The following is a 26705-nucleotide window of genomic DNA, read 5'->3' on the forward strand; positions in this document are numbered from 1 at the left end:
TCAAACATACTCACATAGCAAGAATAGGCTGACCAAAATGATCGGTAACGCACAAATTACAATGATCGCAACAAAATTTTAAACAGACGACAAAAGGGATTTGATGGAACTCCAAACGTTTAAGGCAAAATTAGGTTTCAAAAACAAACAATTAAATTTAAAAATGAACTCAGTCAAATATTACAAATCAACTAACAACCGATGTTCAAAAAAAATTCATTTTCACTGATTAAATATATATTGAGTTGATAAGTTAGGAGAAAAGTAATTAGCAAAAACGAGAAGTTAGATTTGAAAAAAGGTTCGTTTGGCCAAATTTTTTTCTCTGTATTCAATGCTTATTATGTAAATGGTAAATATTTTATGTAAAAGAAGAAAAAATGAAAAATATAAAATGTGTGAACAATGGAGCTTAGATTGAAGAATATCTGTAGAAACGAGGATTAAAAACACAGCTAAAACAAGTTTTAATTAAAAGATTTAAATTAAGTTTAGTTGTGAGACAGATGTAAAAAATGCGCTTTAGAAAATATCCATAGCTTTCCTGACATCTGAATTACAAGCAAAGAGAAAAAAAAAACAATCTGTCTATATACAACAGTATGATATTTAAAATGCTGAAAATAGTTTAGTTTACATGTTGTTGTTTTTTGTTTGTTTTTAAATAAAATAATAATTTTAATCTTCAAGAAGGAGTTGAAGCACGCGTCGATTAAAAGGTAGGTATTATTTATTGGATAAACAGAACATTATTACCATTACATACGGTTACGAGCCATTAAACATCTCATTAATAAACGTTCGATACAGTTGTACTATATAGTTAATAATACAGCCATAGACATAAGGGATCACGAAAGCCCGATCGCCATGTGCGCGTTAGTGTGCTACGACTCAGGGCATTAATTGTTATACATTTGGAACATAACTCATGCCATACGGCGACGGAAATCAATGTCTCAGTTTGAAAATAATTAACATTTAAAAGAGTTTTATTAAGGCGGTTCACTGGCAAATATCAAATCTCGGTTGGAGAGCTGGCAGAAGGAAGAAACTCCGCTTCAATTTGGATAATTAGAAAACTTTTCCGCCTCTGGTAATAAGAGGATTAAGAAAACATTCTGTATTATTCAATTCACTAAATGAACTTATGTTGTGGTAGCAGAAGTTACATTTTCATTACCTCAGAAATATTTATTTTCATCAGTGATGTTTTCGACGAAAATTGAAATTAATCAATTGGCTGTTTGAATTGTAATAAAATTGTCGCTGAACTTCAATTGTATTCATATCATTACCTAAGTCAAATAACATAGTTCAACATAAATTAACTATCAGATCGGAAGATAATTACGAAAGGTATATCCAATTTAAAAAATTTAGTAGTTCATCTGTGAGTAGTTTGCGAGTTGTGCCCTTTATCCTGGTATCAAACTCGTCAATTCCACTTACACGAGATGAAGGGCTTGGAACTAGGAACATATAGGAACACTACACACAATAGTGAATCTGGCGAGCACAAGCAGACCAGTTTGATCGGAAATGACCGAACAACAGAACCCTGATTAATGATGAAGGAGAAATCACTGAAGCTAAAAGTTACTTTTTTACGAAATTGTACGATAAATTGATCCCTTGTTTTAGCTTAAGCTGGATAAAAAGAAGATTGGGAGATGGTACATATACAAGGAAGTCGATTTGTTGTCGAGCTTTCAGTGGTTGTACTATTTTCCTCAGCAAAATTTAACAAACAATATTTACGTAATAATTTAAGTTTTTAAACTTAACATGATTAATATGATCTCTTTCAAATATGAGCTGAATTAAACAGAGCAGTTAAATATTAAAAATAATATAAACAATTTTTGATGAAGATATATATATATAGTGTATCGAGAGAGAGTTAGAAAGGGAGTGAGAGTGGATGTGCGTGCGTGCGTGCGTGCGTGTGCGTGTGTGTGTGTGTGTGTGTGTGTGCGCGCGCGCGCGCGCGTGTGTGTGTGTGTGTGTGAGAGAGAGAGAGAGAGAGATAGAGGGAGACGTGAGAGTAGTTTGATGGGAATATTTGCTGTTATGGAGTACTTGCTAATGGACAGCATAAATGAATGTATCCTAAGACTGAATGTACGCAATATGAGCTCATTTTGTAATGTGCATGCGTTGGGGGGGGGAGTATAAATGAACTTAATTTTGATGAGGTGGAAGGACAAGACCAATGACTTACCTCAAACTACAAACTAGGTGATTCTCACTGGTTAACGGGACAAGTTTAACCCTTGCCATCCTATAAATGTATTTTTCTGTTTTCGGATGGCGAGGATGTATCTCTCGTACAATCCTGATTGGGAAAGGTGCTAACGTGCCCGGAGAGGGGATTTCGCCAATATGAGTAAGCATTGAAGTCTGCCGTCATTGATTCAAGTCAACACCATGTATTTACTCCCAGACTCCTTTATAAATCCGTTTAGGGCTCTGCTCCCCTGCCTGGGACACACCGCTGAATGGATTTACCCCGCCTCTCTACCCACCTCTTTAAACTTTCCCTTTTATTCAATAAAGCCGGGGCAAAATTCAAAGCTAATTCTCGTTACGTGTTATGAAACATTTCCGATTGTGTTAAAGTAGTTTATTATTTTTTCCTTCTTTTAAGGAAACTTTTAATGAACTTCGTTTCTCCGACCGGCAGAGCAAAACACGGGTAAAGTCTTGGGCTTTTCTTGTAGCTAAACTTATCGGATTCTTAAATTTATCATCATTTATAAGAATATAGAAGGTTTTGAAGTTCATACTACTATATAATGAATACTTACAAGTAATAGTGTAAAATCCACTATAATCTTCTTATTTATAGTTTATTTACTACGTAGATACGTAATAACCTTGCGCGGTGGCGGTGTTATGTTCGGTGGGGTTCTGCTGAGGTGCGATTGTAGCTGACTGAAACTACTACTTAGATTCTAGCCAGGAATAAACCATATTCTGACGGGTAGAAATATCGACATGTATGGAGTACAAGAAGGAAAGGGCTACTTTATATTCACCCTTGATTCCCATCGTCTAATTTACACCACTTGTTGAACTGAGCAAAGGGAGGACAATCAATTATCTCTTCATTATTTCTGGATGATCAATATGATGTATATAACACCAAAACAAATAAATTGAGGATCTCTATAAAAATGTTTATTATTATAAGATCTAGGATGGTTATTCGGTCGAGTGCCGAATGGAATTTCCATGGAGCACTTGGGGTGGCGGTGCGGAATGACGGAAATGGCGTATATAGGGCACAACTACATATGCCCAATATTCTTGAAATAAAATCACCAAAAAGAGATCCCCCCCTGGAATAAAAAGTCCTAGCCGAAAAGGAAAACGTCGTGTCATATTCATAATCTGATTCGTCCGTTAATGTTATTATTCCAATAGGTTGGCATCACTGTTTACTATAGCTATAATATTAAACAAATGATGTTATTAAAATAAGCAACGGTAGATGGAAATGTAATAAGGTGTGAAGTTTATTGGACGTAATTTTGCAATGTTGTGAATATAGTACTACACCAATTATATGTTGTTTTTGTTAATATTTATATCACAAATTATAATAGCAGCCTGAACAAACTCAATAAAACCATAACCCTACACCTAGTATATAGTTTATGATATTCCGTTTAGATAATTCATAATCTAGTACGATTAAAGACCAAAGTATGATTACCACCTACATTGACGATGCGCTATGACTGGTTTACAATTTAATATATGCCATGGTAAAAAATAGTTTTTAAGTAAGAGTATACGCCAATAGTAAAAAGACGAAGTTAGCAACAAAACGGCTGATATTTAAACATTATCGAGTAGTTGATAGTGAAGGATAACTATCTGACTTCAAGAGCAAAGCATATGGCCAATCATCTGACTCCAGTCTCCAACAGCAAAACATCGTTGGTCAATCATCTGCTTCAACGGCAATCTATTGATGGTTAACCCTCTTACTCCAACAGCAAAATATCATCGATGGTCAATCATCTGCTTCAACGTCAATCCATTGATCATTAATCCTCTTATTCCAACAGCAAAACATCAATGATCGAACATCTTACTTGAACAGCAAAACATACGTGTTCTTTAGTATCAGCCAGTGTTATTGTTCTATGTCTAGCATTTGATGCTCCAACACTATAACATCGATGGACAACCATCTGACTTTTGTCAACGAAACTAGGACCGTAGTGTTATGGCGTCCGACTCATATTTTCGGGTTCGGAGCCAGGGATTTTTAATTGAGCATAGTATGAAAGAAGTATTGTAAAGTCATTTGACCCCGCGTCCGCGACACTCATAGTTGGACGGTAATGAGTCCTAGGGCAGGTCTGTGATTTAAAAGGCTGAGAAATTATGCATTTCCAAAGTTGGCTATCGTAATCAGTGTATTTTAGGCAGAAATCCAAACCAGTTCCGACAAAGTTTAAGAACCGACATAAGAAAAATTAAAATTAATAACAAACTAAGCAATACATTTGCTTCCCGTAAAATACAGTCTGTAAAAATATTTCACTTGGGAAAACAAAGGGAAATAGAAAAGCTTTTGAACTGTGTCAGTTAAAAATAGAAGACTGTATAAAAAAAGGAAAAAAGACAAGCTACAGAAGCGAGGATGGGGTTATGGAACCGTGAGATGGAAAGAGGAGCAACGCCTGATAAAAGAACGTTCTCGATCAACTGAGACAAGAGGTCAGAGAATACAGTGCTACCGACAACAAAGGATTTGCGAAGTATTATTGTTGTCCTGGAATACAATATATCTTACATAAGGCGGCAAGAAATCGTTCTTTGTACTGCGGAAAACATTCCAAAAGACTTGTATACTTCGTAAGCAGGGGTGGTGAGAAAGTTCGATTTTGTTGGTGCTCCTTTTTTTCCCTAATTAAACTTTGTCCGCATTCGGGGAATACAATTTTGTCTCATGGTAGAAAGACAAAAGTTAATGTACTCATATGAAATGAACTTGGTAATAATACTTTAAATATTATTATAACTTCAACTATTATTATTCTGAGGTCAGCGATGTATTGAACGTGTATCGTAATAGTCTCCAGTCATCCTTATCCGTATATTATCGCTAAATCCTGTCAATCGTAGCTATACATAGTCAATCTGGTTTCGAGTTCAGCCTGTCGCGTTGTGGCATTTCGCCAGCTTCAGTAGTGAGTCTGTCATTTTCTCTCATGTCCTAGTAAACGGTGTCAACACCTTACTTGTTTTATAAATTACAGTCATTTCGTACATATTTTCTCCTATGATAATGCAATCCATTCAATGGCTGTTTCTGAGGTGTTTTGTCTTTTTGTATGACTTAAACTACTGTAATACTACAAACAAAATCATACACAAAAACAAAACACATTCTTCAAAAGCAAACACTAAACAAACGACATACAAAAATCAGAACCTTCACCGACTCACGTATCAACTTTTATACGTCATATCTTAACAGTTAAGTACTTTTATTCAATATTATTAGTGTTAATAATTAATTAAGCACTAGTAAAATTATGAAAATGAAATTTTGTTCTCCGTTGTTATCACTCCAATACAGGAAATAGCCTGAAGTTCTTTTATATCTTCAAAAACAGAAGCTTAACTGACTTCCATATCAACTTATTTACGATCTCACTTAACATTCAAGTTTATGTGCTTTTATTCAATATTATTAAATTTTCCGTGACTAGGTAAATTATTTTGTTATGCAATGTTTTTACCGTGTGATTATTAATTTTATAGGCAGAAGATTTTTAAATATCAGAACCTAAACTGACTTTGATAACAGCTTAACTACGTATTACGTAACAACGTAATGGGTCGTAAAATTTATGTTCAATTCAACGTTATTAAATTTTCAATTTAGTTAAATTATTTATTTATGCCATGTTTGTATACTATTATTAATTCATCTCAACCAAGACTTTACATGAAAAGAATAATTAATTGAAAGAAGTAATTTGGTCAATTAGACCACTAAACATAAATTGATTATTATTATTAATAATACTCAACAGGGCACACAAGAATAACACAATTACGCAGAAAACAAAAACTTTGAGCACTGAAGATGATCTCAATAAAGATCGAAACGTTGGCACGATAAAGAAAATGTTTTTCTAAAACCTACGTCACACCAGACCGCATCTCACCAACTTCAAATAATTATTATTAATATTTATTACCCTTGTATAGGACATGAGATCTTGAGATCTTCAATAACTGAATGTTAACTGACTTTCTGCCGGGGGTATGCTTTTCAATATTTGTCAACTCGGCCACGAAAGGCACAATTTTGCCGAAATATCAATAGTTTTGTTTTTTAAATATGAATTTTTGTATACTCTCCTCAAACATGTTTCCAATTAAGCATTAACAGGTCCGCATTAATTAATATTTAAAAATTACTATAGTCGATATTCATTTTATTGAAAGTGAAAATTCTTGTCAAAAAGTTCCAAATTATCTTCATCTCCTTTAGGGTTTTTACTTTGCAGGCATGAACTCAGCAGAGGCCGGAACCAATGTAGGAAGTATTTCACACTTGGATGTTCCGTCACAGAATATTGGCCATGGCAGGGAAACCTTTAAGGATCAGGCCCGAAGGCCATTTTCCGGGCTCATCCAAACGGAAAAAACCTTTACAGACTTTTGAATAGACAAAGAGCCTATAAATACCCGTAGATAGATTGAAACGCTGTCGATAAGGTCAGAATGTAGAACTACGGGCGAAAGATTAATTCTCAAAACATTTTGAATACGCCAAATCCAGTTGGGGTTAGCGAGTTTCCCGTCTTCCCATCGGACCTTTTAACCTGTAACTACGAGAACGGAACCACCTGTTAGTACATTACCCTAATTCCGATTTCAAAGCAGAGTCGACTACCGAATTTCAAACCACATCATCCTGAAAGTGAGGCTTACTGCTAAGAGTACATGGTGTTTGAATTCATAATATAACCTTAACACATCCATTCCCGGGGTTTTTAACATAACGAATAGAAAATCCGCCGAAAGCAAGATCAGCACATATTCGGAAATTAAAAAAAAAAAGGATACTATTAGCCCTCGGATCACATAAAAACCACAAGAATATTAGGTCATCTAGTCATCGTATTATCTTTGTTTGATAAGAATTAAATTAGAAACTACTTAGTTTATTGAAAAACAAATTAGGAATTTGATGAGACTAGGTTTGTACAAAAACAAAAATAGACAGCCGATTCCCACTGAACAAGAATCGTCTTATTTCCATAAAGCTTGAATAAAGACTTCACCATGGACATCAGTGTTTTTTTACCCTTGATGTTATCCGAAGTGCAACGCTTTTGATGTTTAACAAAAGTCGGCCTGATCACGACCAACGATGATATCACGCTTCAATGATGTCATTCGCATGAAAAACGTGACTAGTGCAACTGTGCCGCTCTGTGTACACTTGCATTACTTTGTTGAGATTTAGACATACCGTTGAAGCAAATACTATTCCAAAAAAATAATGAGACTTTCTGGATAGAAGTATAGTACTGTCAGTTCTAAAGTATTCAATAACTGTGAAACTATTTTTACGAAAATGCAACGATTTTTACTGAGTTAAATCAACAGATTTCCACACATTATTATAATGCGAGGTTTCGTGTTGAGGTCTCGAGGAGAGTTTGGACGATTCCGATTCCGACTAAAATCGCTGGTTTGGTCTATCAGGCTCATTTGGCCTATTTTGGGTTTGTGTGTTTTTTATTTAGTCTGGTCTATTTTACTTGTAGAAGAAAAGGGGTAGGTTAAATTGAGTGACTTTTTCATTTATATGTTCATCACGTTCGTGGCTATGCTTCGATGTATTTTCAACTATGTTTTCATGTTCAAAATAATATGATGTTTTCTTATACTTCGACCTCAACAGTTTAACTTATGATTTTTCATTCTTGAAGGTGGGATAATAGGTCATCTCAAAAAAATCACAACGGTTTTTATCCGCAACTGTGACTTGACTGAGTCAGGTTCAAAATATTAAAACGTTTGTTCGGTGTCTGAAAGACTTAAATATGTACCACACTGGCTCATTTTTAAAATAAACTGTTATAAAATATTAATGACTGACGACCACTGTTTTAACCATTGCGTTAACTCACCTGAGGAAGGATTAAAATAAATCCGAAACGTTGTGGATAAAAACTGGTTGTGGTTTTTTTGAGATGACCTATTATCCCACCTTAAAGAAGGAAAAATCATGTCAAAATAATATGTGCCTGTAGCCTATAATGTGTTCTATTTTTTTAATGTTTGTTCATATGCTCATGTATTTTCATGCTGCCATTTTAAATCAGTTTGTATTGATTGGTTTTCTGTATATGACACAGTTCTGTAGTATGTCCTTAAATCTTGCACTTTTTCAACATTGTTAGATATATTTTCGTTGTTCTCATCAGATAGTCTGAAAGTTAAACTATCGAACAAATTATTATATCACACTTGTTGATTATTTGTTAATAACAAACTCTGTTCATAACTCAAACAGCAATTTTTATACCAGGTCCGTAAAACCGTGATGAATAAAGCCTTTTTGTATTAATGTGTGTAAAAAGAGAACCGCGCTTTGTTTATGTTGATTAAAACGTTAATGGAAATTGCAAAGCCCCCTTTTAAAGCGAGCTGACGTAGCGCTCCATCGCCGAGCAATAAGTTTATGTTGAGAGCGTGTTCGAGAACAATAACGGTTGTTGCAAACTGTTTCGAAAGAGCCAGGGGGAAAATGGACTAAAGGACATCACATGAGGAAATAGAGGTAGTTAGTCAAGTACTTGTCGCTATGCGACCTGTGGGCGGGCCAGGTCAGTCATAACGAGGATGGTGATATTTAAATCTACTGCCAATTATAAACGCACCACTCGGTACCTAAACTCCGACCAAGTCTCACTTAAACGTCTAAGTACATCTGTAGGATACCTTAGAAAACAAACCTTACTGTTTCTTTCAACATTAAAATTCTTTCTTCTATCAACATTATAAATATCTTTTTTTTATTAGATTTCGTGGTCCGCTTGACCAAATTAATTATTTTCAATTAATTAAGGTTTTGGTTGTTGAGATACAAAAGTCAGTGTCACAAGCGGGATTCGAACCCACGACCTTCGGCTAAATACGCCGCTGCTCTACCACTTGAGCTATGACTTCGATCCACTCGGACACTTCCCATCTCAACCCCACCTTTTAAATTTTCCCTCCTTTTTGCCATTTTTCAAATGTCGTGTAATCTATTTGATTCTCGGCGACAGATGAAGTGGCCACGGAGAACTTTCGTGAAGAATACTTCATTTTCCTTATTACATTTTATTAGGGTTCGCGGTCCGCTTGACCAAATAAATTCTTTTCAGTTAATTAAGGTTTTGGTTGAGATAAAAAAGTCGAGTGTCACAAGCGGGATTCGAACCTTCGGCTAAATACGCCGGATCGAAGTCACGATAGCTCAAGTGGTAGAGCAGCGGCGTATTTAGCCAAAGGTCATGGGTTCCAATCCCGCTTATGACACTGACTTTTTATCTCAACTAAAACCTTAATTAATTGAAAAGAAATTATAAATATCATGATATATTCATCAATACACTTTGATTTTCAGCAAGAATGGGCGAACGAGGGAAGAGTTTTAACTGCCCAATTCAACTCTTGTAAAACTTGATCACCTAACCGATAAAAAAATAATACCGCGAGAGATCACACACAGACATTCACTGAATATGCGAATTCGCTAGACCATTACGACATAAAGAGAGAATGGGCGGACCAGGAATTTTAACAATTCAATTCCACGTATGTACTAAGAAAAAGTTAAACTTGATCACCTAACATACAAAAGGGAATAACAAGAGAGAATACGCACAGCCAATCACTGAATATTGCGAATTGGTTGACTTTTTATTTTTTTATAATTTTAAAATACTTATAATTATAAATAATAAAGAGATTTATGCCCTTCAGGCGACTTCAAAAGTAGCAGGACGGGAATAAGTTGTAGCTCAAGGACTGAGGGTCGGAACTGTACTATGTACCGAATGAACCAATCCTTCTCCGGTACCACAATGAATCTTGAAAGGCGAAAATTTTTAATTAACTAGGATTTTTTTTCATTATTTTTTTCAACATTTTTTACCTAGGAAAAAGTGAGCAATGAGGCAATATGTGGTAACCCAAAGGAGGTCGGGACTGTATACATGATGATTCAATCCCTCTCCATTACCACAAGGAGTCTTTAGGTTTACACAGCTAGTATTCATTTCTACGTCAGTTATCCAGGAAAAAAGTGATTCGTAGACCAGGGTAATGAGTGAGGTCGGGACTATATATCACACTAGCTTTTACTCGCGACTTCGTCCACGCGGGACTCTGTTTTAATGTACCTTTCTGATGCGATTCATATTGTTAATATTGCTTTCTAATATGTCTCGTTTCTCAAATTATTCTATTCTTCAGTAAACTTCGGTCTATACATGGTAACAAGTGTACCCTATGATCCCCTACGGAAAGGAATTTCAAGAAACCCTTTGTTATAGCAGCCATCCATCCCTTTAGATCCAGCGATTTGGTCTGTGCGTCTATGCGCCAGTCAGTCACTGAAGTGTGTTTTATATATATATCNAGATATATATATATATATATAGATAGATAGATAGATAGATAGATAGATAGATAGATAGATAGATAGATAGATAGATAGATAGATAATTCAATCCCTCCCTAGTACCATGATGAACTTTGCACGGCCATGTTTACACAACCAGTTTTTATTTCTTCTTCAGGTGTTGTTTAGAGAGAAAAAGAGATGAGCAATAGAACGAAAATCGAAACCCAATGTTATAACTTTTACCAAAATTTGTGCATTTTTGACCAGAACATCATGCATTCTTCATCAAGAGCAAACATTAACTCCCTCCATTGAAATTCGGTCGAAACCCCTATTATTACCCAAAAGATGTTATTCGTTGAAATAAACCCACTTATTACAAGTTTAATTTGAAGAATGTTTTACACCCAACAACACGTCTAGTTTGACAGACGATTGTGCAGTTCTCGGGAGCCATTCCAGTGTTTGCAAGGACGGGTTAACTGTAGTGTGGGAAACTTCTAAATCAGCGGCAAGTTTCCTTGTGCTTGTTCGAGGGATCTGCAGACAGATGCTCTCAAAACTTCGCTATCAAAAGATCGTGGACGGTCTCTAACTTTACTTTCAACGCTCATGCCACTTTTCCGAAATTTTTTAATCCACTCTGGACAACGCGGGCTGACATATTCACCCTACACTTCACTTATCTCACGTGCCGAGGCTTAAAAACCTTTTCTGTTTAATAACCAGAATTTCGTGACATAAATAAATGATTTTTTAAATTGATATGATAATAAAATATCAATAAAAGGGGTAAAACGCGCTGACTTTTATAACAGCTAGCAATAATAAATGTTCTTTGAAAATGACTTTCGACTTCGTGAAGCAAATTATATACAATGATTTTAAGATTTCAAATCATCTGAATTCTGATATACACATAAGATAAACATCATAAGATAACACTAAAATAAAAATGTTGAAGAGAAAAACTGAAACTAACAAGGCAATGGAAAGTTAAAGTTTTATTGGCAAGATCACTTTTAAGTACTTTATCGCTTAAAAACGTTTAATAGAAAGTTAAAGTAGAAATGAAGCAATACAAAAAATATTGACGTTTGTTTTATAACATAATAAAATCTCGCAGTAAAACTAACTTTACTGTTTAAAGTAAAAAACAACCTTCACCGTTAACGTTTTTAGTACTTATCGACCTTATTAAAGAAGACATCGTTACTCAACTAGAGTAAATGAGTAAATTATTTTTGGCATTTTTCCTTTTAAGTTTTGATTTTTTTGAAACAACTGATGCCTTAAGAAATCTTCAAGCTATAAATGCATTGTTTATTAGCAAAACAAATTACGTTTAGTATGCATTTTTCTGGCCTAAATTTCTCTTACACAACGTACCGATTGCATCAAGTAACCCGAAAAAGGATTATTAAGCATTCCAGATTGAATAACAATAAAGATTGCGCAATGAATAATTATTTACATATTAATGTTTTCTTTAAGCATCATAAGAAAAATGATAAAGAATAAGCAGAAAATTGGATAGTGATAAATTTGGACTTTTCAAAGGCATTTCATTAAGTGTTAAGTGTGGGAACTATTCCAGTCCCAGCACGTTGTAAAGTGCTCATTTATCGCCTAAGCCTAGGTGAAACTTAATTTTAAAAAAGGAATTCAATTTCCTTGCACAATCGACATGATAAAGGGGGATTATTCTGGCAGATTTTGATTTTAAAAATTTGGATATGTATTTAACATTTTTAATACATTATTAGGCCTTTAAAGGATTTGTACAATGAAAAGAACATATTATTTGTTTTACAAACCGAAATTATTGCATTACAACGTTAATTTTAATAAATTTTTAATTTTGTTAATGAAATGAATTAAAATTAAATTAAATTTTCTCAGTATCAGAAAACTTTGTGACGGTTTCTATTTGATGTTTTAATTAAATTTCTAATACTTTACTCCCTGGGATTGAACTTCGTAAATTTACCATTGTCTCCATCTACCAAATAGACCATTTTGAAGAGCGTATCACAATTTATAAATCAGTGAGATAACGAAGCAAAACATTATTTAACGGGTCGAACCGGAGTCGAATCATTCTATACGAATTGGATTTTTATGATTAATCAAATATTCCAGTGACCATCTAGACAAGATTGGAGTAATTATGTACATGAGATAATTCAATTTCATGATTTCGTGCTGTGCAATTTGCCGATCGCAATCAGAATTTCAAATAGAATGTTAACAGTAGTTTTTCTTAAAATCACTAATTAATATTTCTTTCAATGGTAGGATGGTCGGATATCTACCTTGACAAACTTAAACCAAAATTATTGACTCAATTTGGACCTTTTTATAAAACGATTATATTAATAAATATGAAAATTATGTTAGGTTTGTCGTTTTTAATTAATTATCATCAAGGAACGTGTGAAAATGTGAAAAAGATCTTAACGATTCGTAAATGGTTGTTGTAGATTAACGGGGACGCTGTTAAATTACTCAACGGGTCCAAACGTCGAAATTGGGTCAGGGATAAATTTCCCAAGATTTCCAGGGAATTTCAGCTCGTTGGGTTGGCAGCGGGGCCCGATCGACCTGGACGCCGTCTTCGACGCGTGCGTAGGGCGAGCGTCCGCGGAGTTCTACCCCCGCTGAAAACCACCCCCGGCCGTCGCCGCCTCCCTCGACCCCTGTCCCGGCTTTTCCACTATCACCGGGAGTCTGAGTTAGACGCTAAACAATTATTGACTTTCAATTTTTCTTCGCCGACCTGTAAGGTCCGAAGTGCCCTCGACGGCCCTGGGAGAGAATGGAATAGAATGGATGGTTTCAAAGAAAATTGACTTTCGCGTAGGGACTGTGTACTTAAACAATTGAAAAAACATTTCTTTTCTTGCGACGAGAGCCCATTTTTGAACGATAACAAGAAAAATGCAAAAAATAATAATTAGATAACAATGAAAAATTCGTGGGCTTAGTAATCAAATGGTACAAAAATTGTTAAAACATTTCAACAGATTCACAGCAATTACGTCAAATAGTCAGACATTTAGAATTTAGGTAATAAATGATAACCTTGGTACAGAACTAGTGAAAATTGGGATTTCTTTAAGTATACAACTACACTCTTGTTTGCCTAAAATGAAAAATTCACAAAATTCATTTTCAAATGTATTGTTTGTTCAGTAGAAATTTTATTCTAGCCCACAAACCACAAGACATTTAACACGTAAAATTATTCGGAAATCGTGTGATGCGGTCTGGTGTGACGTAGGTTTCAGAAAAACATTGTCTGTATCGTGCCAACGTTCGATCCTTATTGAGATCATCTTCAGGGACTGGGATTTACAAACATTGTTTAAATTTAACAAATACATATAGGATGTTAAAAAAAGTGTATTCTACTCACTCAAAGTGTTTGTTTTTGCATAGGCAGATAGTATAAAAGCAAATACATAAAAAAATATTTTTACTCTTAAAAGACTGGAATCTGCAAATATCCTAACGTTGAGGTATGCCCTCGGTTATGAGCAAAACAGGGAGCCTCGGACATATAACCCCAAATCCATTTTGGCATAAACTATAGTCACATTTAAAAAGAACTTATGTAGGTAAAGAACACAATAATTCTGGGTATGTAAACATAACATAAAGCAAGCAAAAAGACAAAAACAGCCCACTTTGAGGTAGAGGAAATTCTAGTCAACAGAAAGGAATTAAAACCCACGATATGTTCCAGTTTAAAAAAAAATGAGACTGTTAACAGAACGGTAGACAACAAAACGTGTGCAACTTGCCCTGCAATAGCTTGAAAAAGACGGCATCTAAAAAAGTCATATCCCTGAGAAGAACTCTGTACGTTATTAGAGAAACGAAAATTGTATAGGAAAACTATGAGCAGAATCAGACAATAGACGAAAAATTAGAAGCAAAAGAGGACTCCAAATAGGAAAGAAATTAAACTAAAAATTTGACACTGTTTAGGACTATAAAAATAATAAATATGAATGGGTACAGTACTACACATCTTGTGCACGTTTGTCATGAAAAATTCACGAATTGATTCTAACATTTGAACACATTATAGTGTCTTAAATAGATATTGTATTATAGCACATAAAATGACGAGATTACATTTATTATTCATTTATTATATTGTCAAATGGCATTGTGAAGTTTGCGTTTTAAATATACCACGGTGTAGAAGGAATAAAACAGCGAACGAATAGTGAAGTGAGTTGTACAATTATTCAAACTGGAACAGGTTTTATTTATTACTTTACAATACAAACTCACCAGAGAAATTACTTATTTTGCATTTATTTCATTTTTCATGTTCAGTGTTCAGTGGTATGTTTTTCTCGAATAAAAATTACGAAATCACGGTAGGTGCAAATCTACTGAGAAGGTATTTTTGGGGTGAATTAAAATACAAATATATACATAAAAAATACGTTGATTTCGGGTAGTATAGTAGAAAAACCGAAAAGATATCCTACATAAATAAACTAATTCAATTCACCATTTCTGTTAGAGTTCAAAAATTATGTAAAAGTTGTTTTAAATTGGAAACTGCCGCTGTGTAGAACTAATGAAATAGTAAAATCATAGCAACTTAAAATTGCTCACAAACTTGGATATCTTCGCTAATAATTCAGAATTCACGAAATACAATTAATTTGAACTTCTTAATATATTGGAGTACAATGAAATATTTTGAACTAAAACTTAATTGGTGCACGTTTGAGTGAGAAAAAAAGTAGCTTACTACTTATTTCTAACTCAAACTTACACCAATTAAGTTTTAGTTAGAATAATATAACCCAAAAATTGACTACTGATTGTGGTTTTACTTTTATACAAACACGAAAAAAATATTTGTCTAGAGTAAAATTTACCGCAATTCTCGATACAATGAAAATCTTGAATCCCAGAAATTGCAAGATTACATTTAACAAATTAACAAATAAATAAATCACTGATGTGTTTCTTCATTACAAATTTTAGTATAGTTGCCAAAATAAAAACGTTTAATAAACATTTCGATACATTTTAATATTTGAAAATATTGATTTTGACGCCAGAATATTACATTGATTAAATTACAACGCAAGCAGGCAGAATTTGTAGGTTCATAATAAATAATTCGAAGGCAAACGACAACGAAATCAGACATGGGTGTTGTTCTATTAATCGACAAGTGAGTCTATGTGATGATAAATAGAATTAAATAAATTGTTTGTACAAATGTGCACTAATTACGGTTCAATTGAACATAATCCGAGGTAAACCACTCTAGAGCCAGCGAAATCACTGGCAAGTGTTGCATTCCATTTATAGAAACTTTGCTATTTAAAACGTCTCTCGATGATTCAGCACCACTCTCTTTAACCAACACGAATTTAACATTAATATACATAACGTGGGACTTTTTTGTTTTACCTCAAGCCATTTGAACGTCCCAATCTAGTTACCGACACTCTTTTTTTAATATGTCATAAATCTGTTAATAGATTAACAGTAAAACTAGTAAAATGATACTATACTTTCATTTACTCCTTGAGGACAATTTGTTAGAATACTTACAAATACTTAATAAGGTGACAAACTTAGTAAGGTTTTCTCATAATGAAATGTTCTGCTTGTGCAAAACTGCCCTGACGAGAAAGTAGACAATGATAAGTCCTTTTTAGTTTTCGTTTGTTTTTCCACGATTGTTATGATATGAAAGGAAGACAAAAAAACTATATTGCACATCAAATACTTCAAAGATAGACAATCTTTCCTACATGATGATACATCGAGTCATATTTTTATTGTGACGCGGCAATGACTGTTGCAGATTTAACGAGCCCATATCGCCAGTCTGTTTTCGTACGGGGAAATTAATTTAAAGGCATTCACGAAAACAAAAAATTGAAGGTATATCATAAAAAGCATAGAATACGGGAATGGCTTAAGTCGATACAAACTTACATAAAATTGCAGACTAAACCATGACCTAAAAGTAACCGAATAAAGGATTTCACCAAAAAATTTGACTATTAAATGTAATTCTAAAAGCAAGTATGTATACCAAAATAATAAAAAATCCAACAAGTAAATAAAATACAATGATTTTTTATATATATTTTTTTTTTAATATGCTGGCTGAACTATGAAGTTAACTTAAAAAAGAAAATCTTATAAATAAATCCACCCATGTAGCAACTATATAAATAAAATCAACGTCGGGATCTAAAGGATGAAGTTATCAAGAAATTGCTACTTTTCTTAAATGGGGGTCAGCTCCGGTTGTCGGGCTAAATAAAGAAGCCGGGGGAGGTCATTTGGCCTGAAACCTGGAACCAACCATAAACTGTAAACCAAACCTAGTCCCCTCTATTTCTACTATGGAGCTTCCTGAATTTTACAATATGTACAAATATAAAAAAAACCTGATAGTTCGACAAATAAAAATAAAATTTTACCAAATCAAACAATTTTTTTTTCAAATATTACTTGAATTTCTCAACAGTTTCCCACATATTGCGAATTCCAGCATACTAACTTAATTAAAACGAAGGTTCTGCTTGTTTGATAATGTTTTTTAATGTCAATTGGCCTTTAAATAAGAGTTTCCGTACAAAAACGTACCCTAGTACAAAACATATTGGGCAACTTAAATATTTTGTTTTTAAGTGAAAGTGTTACTTAGCACTATAGTATTAAAGATCATTATCACTAGTGCTATAACAAACGTAAATAATAAAAATAACAGAGATGGAAGAAAAGATACAGAGACAGATATAGAGAGAGGGTACGGAGAGAAAGAAAAAAGAGAGAGACAGACAGAAAGAGAGTTGTGTTCTCCTTGAATTTAAATCAGAAACCTAGCATGTAGTTCACCATTTTTATTATGTTCGTCCCTGAATGCAATTGCATCACTCAAACACACGTCTGCGTATGTATTGAATTTATTTTAGTGCGACATGTTTTAAGCACTTTCGCAAGCAAATATTCGCCCTAAAGGTCGGAATTATTGTACTGTGAATGGACCGCTGTTAACGTTAAATCTGCTGATTTACATTCAAGACAACAAACATTTCAAACGTGATTAGATTTTATCGATTGTCGTAAGGAAGTGAATTTAAAATTTCAACGCTTTCAAATACAAATTTATCCCATCGCTGTAGATTGGTAAAGGACCTAAATGACAATAAAACAACTAGTGTAGGTAGACAAGGGATTGCGTATTCCTCAACTGGTAGACTTTAACACAATATCTCAGAAAAATAAAATAAACAGAAAATTCATTAAGTTCAAATAGCGTCCGTAAGAAAGAACAATAAAGCAAGAAACGAAGTACAAAAATCGACTGATTTTTACGATCGCATACTAAAATCCTGTGTAACACTATTTCCTTATTGTTTGATGCATGAAAAATGCCAGTCTAATATCAAAAACTTGCCAGCCATTTTATGATAATGTGATTCATATCGCTATATCGCAGCAGACGTTACCCAACGTGATGACAAAAGTAGAACTTTACATTATAAAGTTATTTATATATAAAGTGAATTATGGTATCAACTGATTGTCTTATCTACAAATCCTTTACAAAAAAGGTACGATTGCCTCTATAAACAACGTACAATTAAAATATACTTTAAATTACAAGACTACGAATTAAACGATTTTTTTTAAATAAAAATATAAATAGCCTCGGCCCCATACTTGGGTAACAACAAAACACATTTTTAGTTTTTAATTTATATACAATTAACAAACAAGTGTAAGTAGGATAATATTGGACAAATATGATAAGAAATGTACCTTCTTTCTTTCTTCTTCGTAGTTTCGTATTTTAAAGACTACAATGGGTAGGGAGGGTCACTAATGAAAATACATTTTTTTAATCTATCTCGGGCAGCAGATGATTTTTTTTTTTTTAACGAGCGTTCGCAACAGCAGAGGTCGTATAAACCCTCAGAGTGCCGGTGTTTTGAAAAAATCCCATTTGTAAGTATGTCGGGTTCGAATGCAGGGCCGCTGGATTTGAACCCCAGACCATTAACTTACAGTGATTAGCACCGAGTCAACGCCTAAACCGTTGCGGCCACCGACACCCCCCAGGTGGTGAATATTAAAATAAGATATAAGGCAAAACAACTAAACCGTAAAAATTGTATGAGCATTAACAGAGAAATTAAGGTTCAATTTTTTTCTAGAAGGTAGGAAGGGGCTTAAAAAAAAGGCTTTTCGCTGTTTTTACAAAAGAATTCAAATTAGCAAATGGTTCTGAGGTTTTAAATGAAAAGATTGCGCGTTTTCAAAGAGCTAATCTTTCGATGAAATCCTGTGGTCACTCTCCTTTAGTACAGGCCTTAATAACAGGTGCGGAGTAAAAGGGAAAACAGCTTATATACTAAAGGGTGGGCCGTGATTGAAGGTGGTTTCAAATCGTGGTTCCCCGACGACCCCCTCCCCCAACAATGTGCAAATCAGTACAAGGCCCACTATGACGTCATTAAAGCTGTGATAGGGGGCAAAAGCTGTAAATTGCCTCACCAGAAGGGGTAAGTTCTGTTAATATATACCCCAGCTACAACAAGGCCGTTCTCCACACCCTTTTGTCCCAGTCGGTGTTTGTTCAATTGAGAGGACTGAATGCACACACAAAAAAATCATCGATCTTAGGGTAATCTCTCTTCCCTGTTAATCTGTTTTCAGACGAGTTTTGCCAACATCAATCATCATTGCCTGCGAAAGCAACAAAAACAGAACTGTATCTCTCCCCACCTAATAGCATAAAGAAGAATCCCAACGAAAAGTAGCAAAAACTGTTAACCCAAAATAGAAAATCAGATAACGTACTTGAAGCCATTTTTGGTAAATCAGATAAATAAGTAGACAACTAAAGTAAATTGTGAGATTTCCTCTTGGGGGCTGCGCAGTAGACCCTGTAGTTGGGTTGCTTCCGACTGACAGACTAAAGGCGGGTCCAGACGGGTGTAACGTGTAATGCAAGATTACGTGTAATTTAGAGTGAACAGTGTAGACGGCAAACGAATTCAACGCGAATCATGTAACGCGAATCTTGAAGAGGGGGCTGTTCCACTCAGTTGCTACGAACATGGTATAAACCAATAAGTTCAAGTGACTGTTCGTCACTCCACATCATGAACGTCCACACTACACAACTGCCACGAACGCCGTCCAAACGAGAACTGCGAGCGCCTTTGTGTTCGCACAAAAAACCGACACCCCGATGGATCCGGTCTAAAACAGCAAGCATAGACAAACAATCGGAAACGACTAGAAAACGTTTAATATTAGAATATATTTATGAGATTAGAAAGGTTTTTCATTTTCTTCGTGATGCTAATGCAAAATTTATAAGAACAGTTTATCATAAGTAAAAAGCGAATAGTCACAAAGTCACAGGAATACAAAGACAAGTGGAACTTTTACGTTGTTACAAGTCCTAGAGCATTATAATGTTCATCATCAGTCAAATATATCTCATTTGGATCTTTTTTTATATAATTTATCGGTCTCAATTCTAGCCTCAAATATGACTTTTCAGAGCGGCCCATCTTCAATGCGAATCTGAAGAAAGATGCTTACCTCAACCTGTACCCATGACATGATATTTTATTATGGATATTTGCACCAAAGCAATGTTGCTCAACGTGAGGAAAGATTTATGTTTTGATAGATATAATATGGTAGTAACCAGTTCTGTAATAACAATACGAAAGTGAAATTAGCTGAAATTAAAGAAGCTAAGAATTTTGTCTCGAGATGTTTATATTCCTGGCTTGGTATTTTCTGATGTATGTTCTGCAAACGTACAATAACCGTAACATTCCAATACTAAGGCAACATGGTTCAACCGGAAGTTTGACAAAACTGAATTTTTGGTGGAGCTATTTGGATGTTTTATTGTCACTACAACGCGAAGGTGAAATTCGCTGAAGTTAAATTAAAACTTTTGCCTCAGCCTACTTATATCCCAGAAGTGGAGTCATCTGTCTAAGGTTCTTTTTATATTCTATATCACACTATTTAAAATAAACTACGATAGTTTAGTTAAAAACTAAAATGTCGTCACCATTATAAGGCAGAAAATAAAAGATTACTTCTCACCGAGATGGGGTTGTTTATTCAATAAATCCAAAAGTATTGAATTTAAATATAATAAATTTAATAGCTCGTAAAACATTGAACTCGACAGAGAGAAACTTCCAAGGGACCCGTGAAACATTCGCGGATGCCACAACTTTTCTTTAAATTAAACCAATAGTAAACTTTCCGATCAGCTCCATGCACAGCCTACTCCAGGGGTCGAGAAAGAACAAACAACAAAGTCATTCTGCTTCCCATTCGTTTCTAGATCCAGGTTTTTAATTAAAGATAAGGCGTCGAAGCACTAAAAAAAAGTTTTCGCCTGATCCAAGTATGAAGTTTGCGTCATAGAGCGCAAAATCGACATAAAGTAGGTAAGAATTATAACTTAACTGCTAAGGATAGAAAAGAAAGTAGAAACTTGTTTTACCCGTCGAGATCTGCGACCAAACTATTCATTTAATTTATTTTAATGATTAACGAGTCGCAAGGCTATACACAATTTTTTTAAATGGACATTTTATCATTTTAAACGCAGTCGGAACAAATATTGAGAATAAATGTCATGAAATAAAATAGTAATGACCCCAAACTTTGAACTTTATTAAACTAACAAATAGTGTAAATATTTACCTTGAGTGGACGTGTTATAGTTATAGTCTCGATGGTTGTTGTAGGAGCCATCTTGTCTTCAGGAGGTCTCAACGAGCTAAAAACAAGTGAATTTTAAACAATGTTCATACAGTATATTGCAGATTATCATTAATTAATAACTAAATGTTTTTAAGCAAAAAAAAATGTATTGTGAGATTTCGCCTTTTCATTTTGGTCTGCATATCCTCGTCAGATGCGTTGCGTAATTGCCCGATTTTCAAACCATAGAAGCAATTACAAAAAAATAGACTTCCTTAAATTTTTATTTTTATTTCTTTAACTTAAGTTGTAATTGTACCAATACAAGGGTTTCAGACCTTTAGATATGGCGTGGGAAAGCCACAGCTTTTTGGTTAAAAAATACATCGTTTCACTTTTAAAAAAATCTAATTATAACCTAGCCAACTTGAAAAGCTCTGAAATTTATTAACGATTTGAAATTTTACAATTTTTTTGCTATTGCACTTTCTAAAAACTAGCCAAAGCTTTTAATCTTTAAGAATCTGTTTGATCAATTTACATTCAAAGGGTTATGAGAGGAACGTCTCATTATACTGAGAGGTTTTCAAAGTCCAGTTGAAATCCCGACCGGCCAATAAACAAAGTTAAGAACGTGATCCAATTGAGAAAATTTTTTTCTAAAGCTTTGTTAATCAGCAAGGTTGAAAAGCCAGTGGCTGGATACAGAAACCTGTTTACACGCGCTACTTAGGCTGAAAAATTGTTTGTTTTTTCGTAAGAAATGAATTTCCTTTAATCTAGGCATAATAATTTCTAACCGAACAGTACGTTTATGATAAAGACAATGTGTGCCCCTCTTAGATCCGAGTGTTCGAACAATACTTTATCACACAACCAATCTTTTCAACAACACATTAATTACAAGAACGCCAGTTCCTCCAAGAACCATTAGGACAGAAACTAGAATTATAACCGAGCCCCAAGTTGATATTGACATTGTCGAAGTTCTGGATCTCCCTGCCAAAGATGGCACATCCCAGATCACCCTTGCAATAAGACCAAGACCCTTGTTTAATTAACTGTGATTCAATTTGTTACTGAATAAACACGCTTTGCCCAGGTCACAAATGAGATTAAACGAAGCGAACACAATAATTGGTGAAAAATAAAACATGAATATATGTTTTTAAATTAATCATGAAATTAATGAGGTAATTAATACTATCTTTATTCTAAGTCTATGTAGTAGAGAAACATGTAGAATCTTTTTCATACAAATTATGTTGCTCACATTTATAAATAGTTTTTTCTTTATTTGTAAGACATCCCTTTAATATTGCTTACGTTGAATGTAAAATTTTAAATTTAAAGTATTAAAAAATCACATGAAATCTATAGTGTAATATACATTCAAATACTTTGCTCATATCAACTTGTTTACGTAGGTGTATCAACTTCTAAAATTCACCCATTTAATTCGGAAACTATTAACTTTAGCAAAAAAAATTGTCTTATACAAATCCCAAATTAATTTTTGCTAGGAATCACGTGATCGTAACATATTTAACATGACTTGACAACTTTGTTATTTTAAATGAGAATACCACATTTGTATTGTACAATTCGATTCTAGAGCTTATTTTATGCCACTTTTACTGAAAGAAAAATGTTGATAGGATCGATCATTTCTGAGTTATGCCCGTTACCCAAAGCCGAATTGCATCTCAAGAAGGATATGTGAATTTGGTCTGTGCTTTATTGTGAACTTCTTCCACCCAATCAAACCGTTTTTTCTTCTAGTGTACATTTCACACAATTGGGGCGATTAATGTCAGCGATTAAGTCAGCAATTGACCAAAACCCACCAGCATTGGTTAATCGAAAGTAGATTGCTTTCCAGAATAAAATGGCCCACGTGTCTTTAATTTACTTCAGGACTGCAGAAAACACATCGAAGAGTTTTCATCGATCAAAGTATTGAGAAGTGCTGAGAGTGATTATAAAATTACACGGAAGATGGCAAATAGTTGTGAAACAAAATAGTTCATATAATGTTGATCTATACCACGCCCAATTTTAACTCCCTAAAAAAGCAGTTTTCACGGCAGAGTTTGTTGCAATAAAAGAGGATTGCCACACAATACTATCACTTTAAGCAGTGATAAATTCAGTAGGATCCGCCGCGATTATACGGACTAATGGACATGCCGGGGTTTAGGGGAACGAAAAAGATGATTACCTAGCAAAAGCAGGGACAAATATCGATCGCCTATTAACGGCATCGGATATCATATCCCAAATTAAAAAAGGTTCATTAAAGGAGGTTCACTACTCCTGGAAGGAAATCTATGAAGTAATGAAGTATTACGGTAAAAAGGAAAATTCTATGGAAGCATCCAACCCCATAAGAGCGTGGTATAACTCTTACAAAGAAAAAATAATACTATATGACCATACCGCCTAAGATGTAACCATCATCGCTTAGGACCTCACCGAAGCAGACTTAGGATCGAGTACTTTTACCATCGATGTGAGACAGGAGCTACTGAGGACTCTAATCATTTCGTCTTTTTGGAACGCCCCTTGCTGAAAAACGGTCGTCTGGATATTTGGAAAGCTGCGGAGGATGACAACGTGGTGCTACCTGCCAACATTCAGGGTATCCTTCAACACCCGTCAACATATGGGCAAATACATAAATTTACTGTAATAAATTCCTTAGACATATAACGTAACTATAATTTTGTAATTTCTTAAGTGGTATTGTTTTATGAGGATACTATTGATGTCTAAAGAGTTTAAGGGGTAACAACAATAATGGGCCTCTTAAAAACGCATTCTAAAATAAGTACCAATGGGGAAGTACGATGAAAGAATCATTTTTCGGACGGGAAAACGATGATAGTCCAATAATAATGCAATATATTGGTTTGTAAAGTGCGACGGGAATATCAATTTCATCAGCCAATATTAAACTGACTGAAGAGTGGAGAGACGTAATAAGAAATAACAGACTACGCCAATTGCGATCAGACTTTATTCCATTTGTATATCTTCCTTGATCGAACAGTAGCTATGCAATGCCTAAAAATTCTGCGAGACAATGTTGTGTGACAACTTCCAAAACAAGGTAAGAAAAAACGGAAGCCACCACCAAGATGACACTTTACAAACCCTAATTAAGTTCACGTCTACAAAGTACAAAGACGTAAGCACATGTATTAACTTGATTCCAATCCGAACCTATCCGAATCTCCAACCAATCCGAAGACTGTCAATACCTCACTCCACACAACGGCTAGTACTTCTGCACATCCTCCACAAGCCATTTCCTTGCATTATGATGTGGATAATTTTTTATTCTTAGCCTTTTAAATACAAACAAAAGACTTAATTTTGTATCAACTCCCACCATTTATTTTAATACCCTTATACTGCATTATCATTTTTTCAATAATACCGTACATATCCTCATCTGTGCTACCATTTTTACCACTATGAAACATGTGGGACCTAATAGTTACCATGAAATGGTACAAGACTAAAAAATTTGATTTCTGTGACCCGACTTCATTTGGAAGTTAAATGTTTTCGTAAGTTAAGTAATTTCTGTCAAGACAGGAGGGCTTAACGTCGAACTGTGCCCGATGGGTATTTCGAACGAGGAGTCAAACCACTATGCGCCATTCAAACTGAACCACCAGCTTGGCAAATACGAGTCTGACGCCCTGATTTTCTTCTATTTGCTTTACTGATATTCTTTATTTGCAAAACGTTTTAGTTACAATTAATAAACCCCAAGTTGAGAGGAAATGTTTCACTTTTTTTTAACAATCATACGAATCTTATATACGTATATACTGTTCTTATTATTATTTTTTTTTTTTTTTTTTTTTTAGTTTAAGTTATTCATTTTACAACAAAAAATGACGAACGACATATAATAAATATGTTAAATTTTCAAATTTTCCTTAATCCATTGGCTTATCACAGCGGAGGCTCTATTGTAAACCTTTAATGAAAACAACGTTAAGCTGGGGTGATAAAGATCATAATTAAATGGATATTTTTTGTTAAATAAATATCAATACTATCAACATATTAAACATACACAATGGTATTTTTAAAAATGCGTCAATCAGAAAGCAATGTTTTTTCCTTAAGTTATACTTGTAATTTACAACCTCTAATTCCCTACGTATTTACCTAGTAATGGTTTTCTTTGGAATTATGTTTACTTGTAAAATCCGACGTGAAATGTGACCGCAATTGAAACAAACTCCTTCTGTAAAGTTTATTTTTCACTAATGAGTGCAGCTTTAAGTTTGCAAAGTTGGAAAATTTTTAGTCAGGAACTAAGAAAAATATGCGGTATTAAGTACGCTAGTGAGTGGGTGTGCCAGAGGTGGCTTGCCAACTTTACAATATGAGATTTTTGTCGGAAGGCAAAGAAAAAAAGGAACTCCTTCAACCGGATTAAAAGATTTAAACGAAAATAATCCTAGTTAAAGGGTTAAAAAAACAACGAACAATTTGAACCTTCAGTAGTACAGCAGTTAAGCGACAGAAATTTTAAAACTAACATGTTTATTCCAAATAGACTTACAAGGAAGACTTCTACAATTTCAAGTTTGATTTAGACTTAAGACTATTAACCATCCCTAACATTGACTTAGACTTAAGACTACTACCGAAAAACAATTTTACACTTCCTCGTGACAACAAATTGACTTTTCCATACTGTCTATGCCCCTACGAATATCCTAATCCCATCTATCTTCATCTATTCATTACATTATATTACATGCATCATTACATTATATACATACATACGAAACATTCATTTCGTGCAAACATACAATATTTGTACACTATTTGGACTTGTTGATTAATGTTAATTATATTCTGTATTATTATCCTGTCAGAATGCCACCATAGGCCTAACCAAATTCAATTAAAAACCTATAAAAATCAATGTATATTACGTATTTAACGAAAGTCGAAGATACCCTCGTTGAAGGGTAATCAAGGAAAATTCTGACTTGTTCTTTCCCGTATTAAATCATGTAAGACCCCTCTTTTATGTCCAATTGTGATTCTCCATTTAGTACAAATTATTCAGTATTATATAGGTGGGCGGTATGTTCGATACTTTAGCATAAGATATGTCAGTCATACATTGTGCCGTACACTTGAAAAATAAAACTATAAAATGAAAGTTCCTTTATAAGTATGAAATGCCTAATAATATAGGTAAAGAGTTCATAGGAAATTAATTTTTCCCATTAACACAAATATCATTTCAAAT

At 34.2% G+C, this 26705-nt stretch overlaps 1 protein-coding gene across 3 annotated transcripts in view; it reads right to left on the minus strand.

Moving 5' to 3' along the window:
* LOC106669291 (transmembrane protein 47) overlaps positions 1 to 26705 on the minus strand; it is a 217691-nt gene that overhangs the window by 177183 nt on the left and 13803 nt on the right. For all 3 annotated transcript variants that reach the window (XM_014398647.2, XM_014398650.2, XM_014398648.2), the window contains one exon: positions 21416 to 21491. In XM_014398647.2, coding sequence (XP_014254133.1) covers positions 21416 to 21491 — 76 coding nt within the window. The remainder of the gene's footprint in view (positions 1 to 21415; positions 21492 to 26705) is intronic.

Source organism: Cimex lectularius, unplaced genomic scaffold (assembly GCF_000648675.2).
Source record: "Cimex lectularius strain Harlan isolate CLEC.00 unplaced genomic scaffold, Clec_2.1 scaffold35, whole genome shotgun sequence".
Taxonomy (NCBI): domain Eukaryota; kingdom Metazoa; phylum Arthropoda; class Insecta; order Hemiptera; family Cimicidae; genus Cimex; species Cimex lectularius.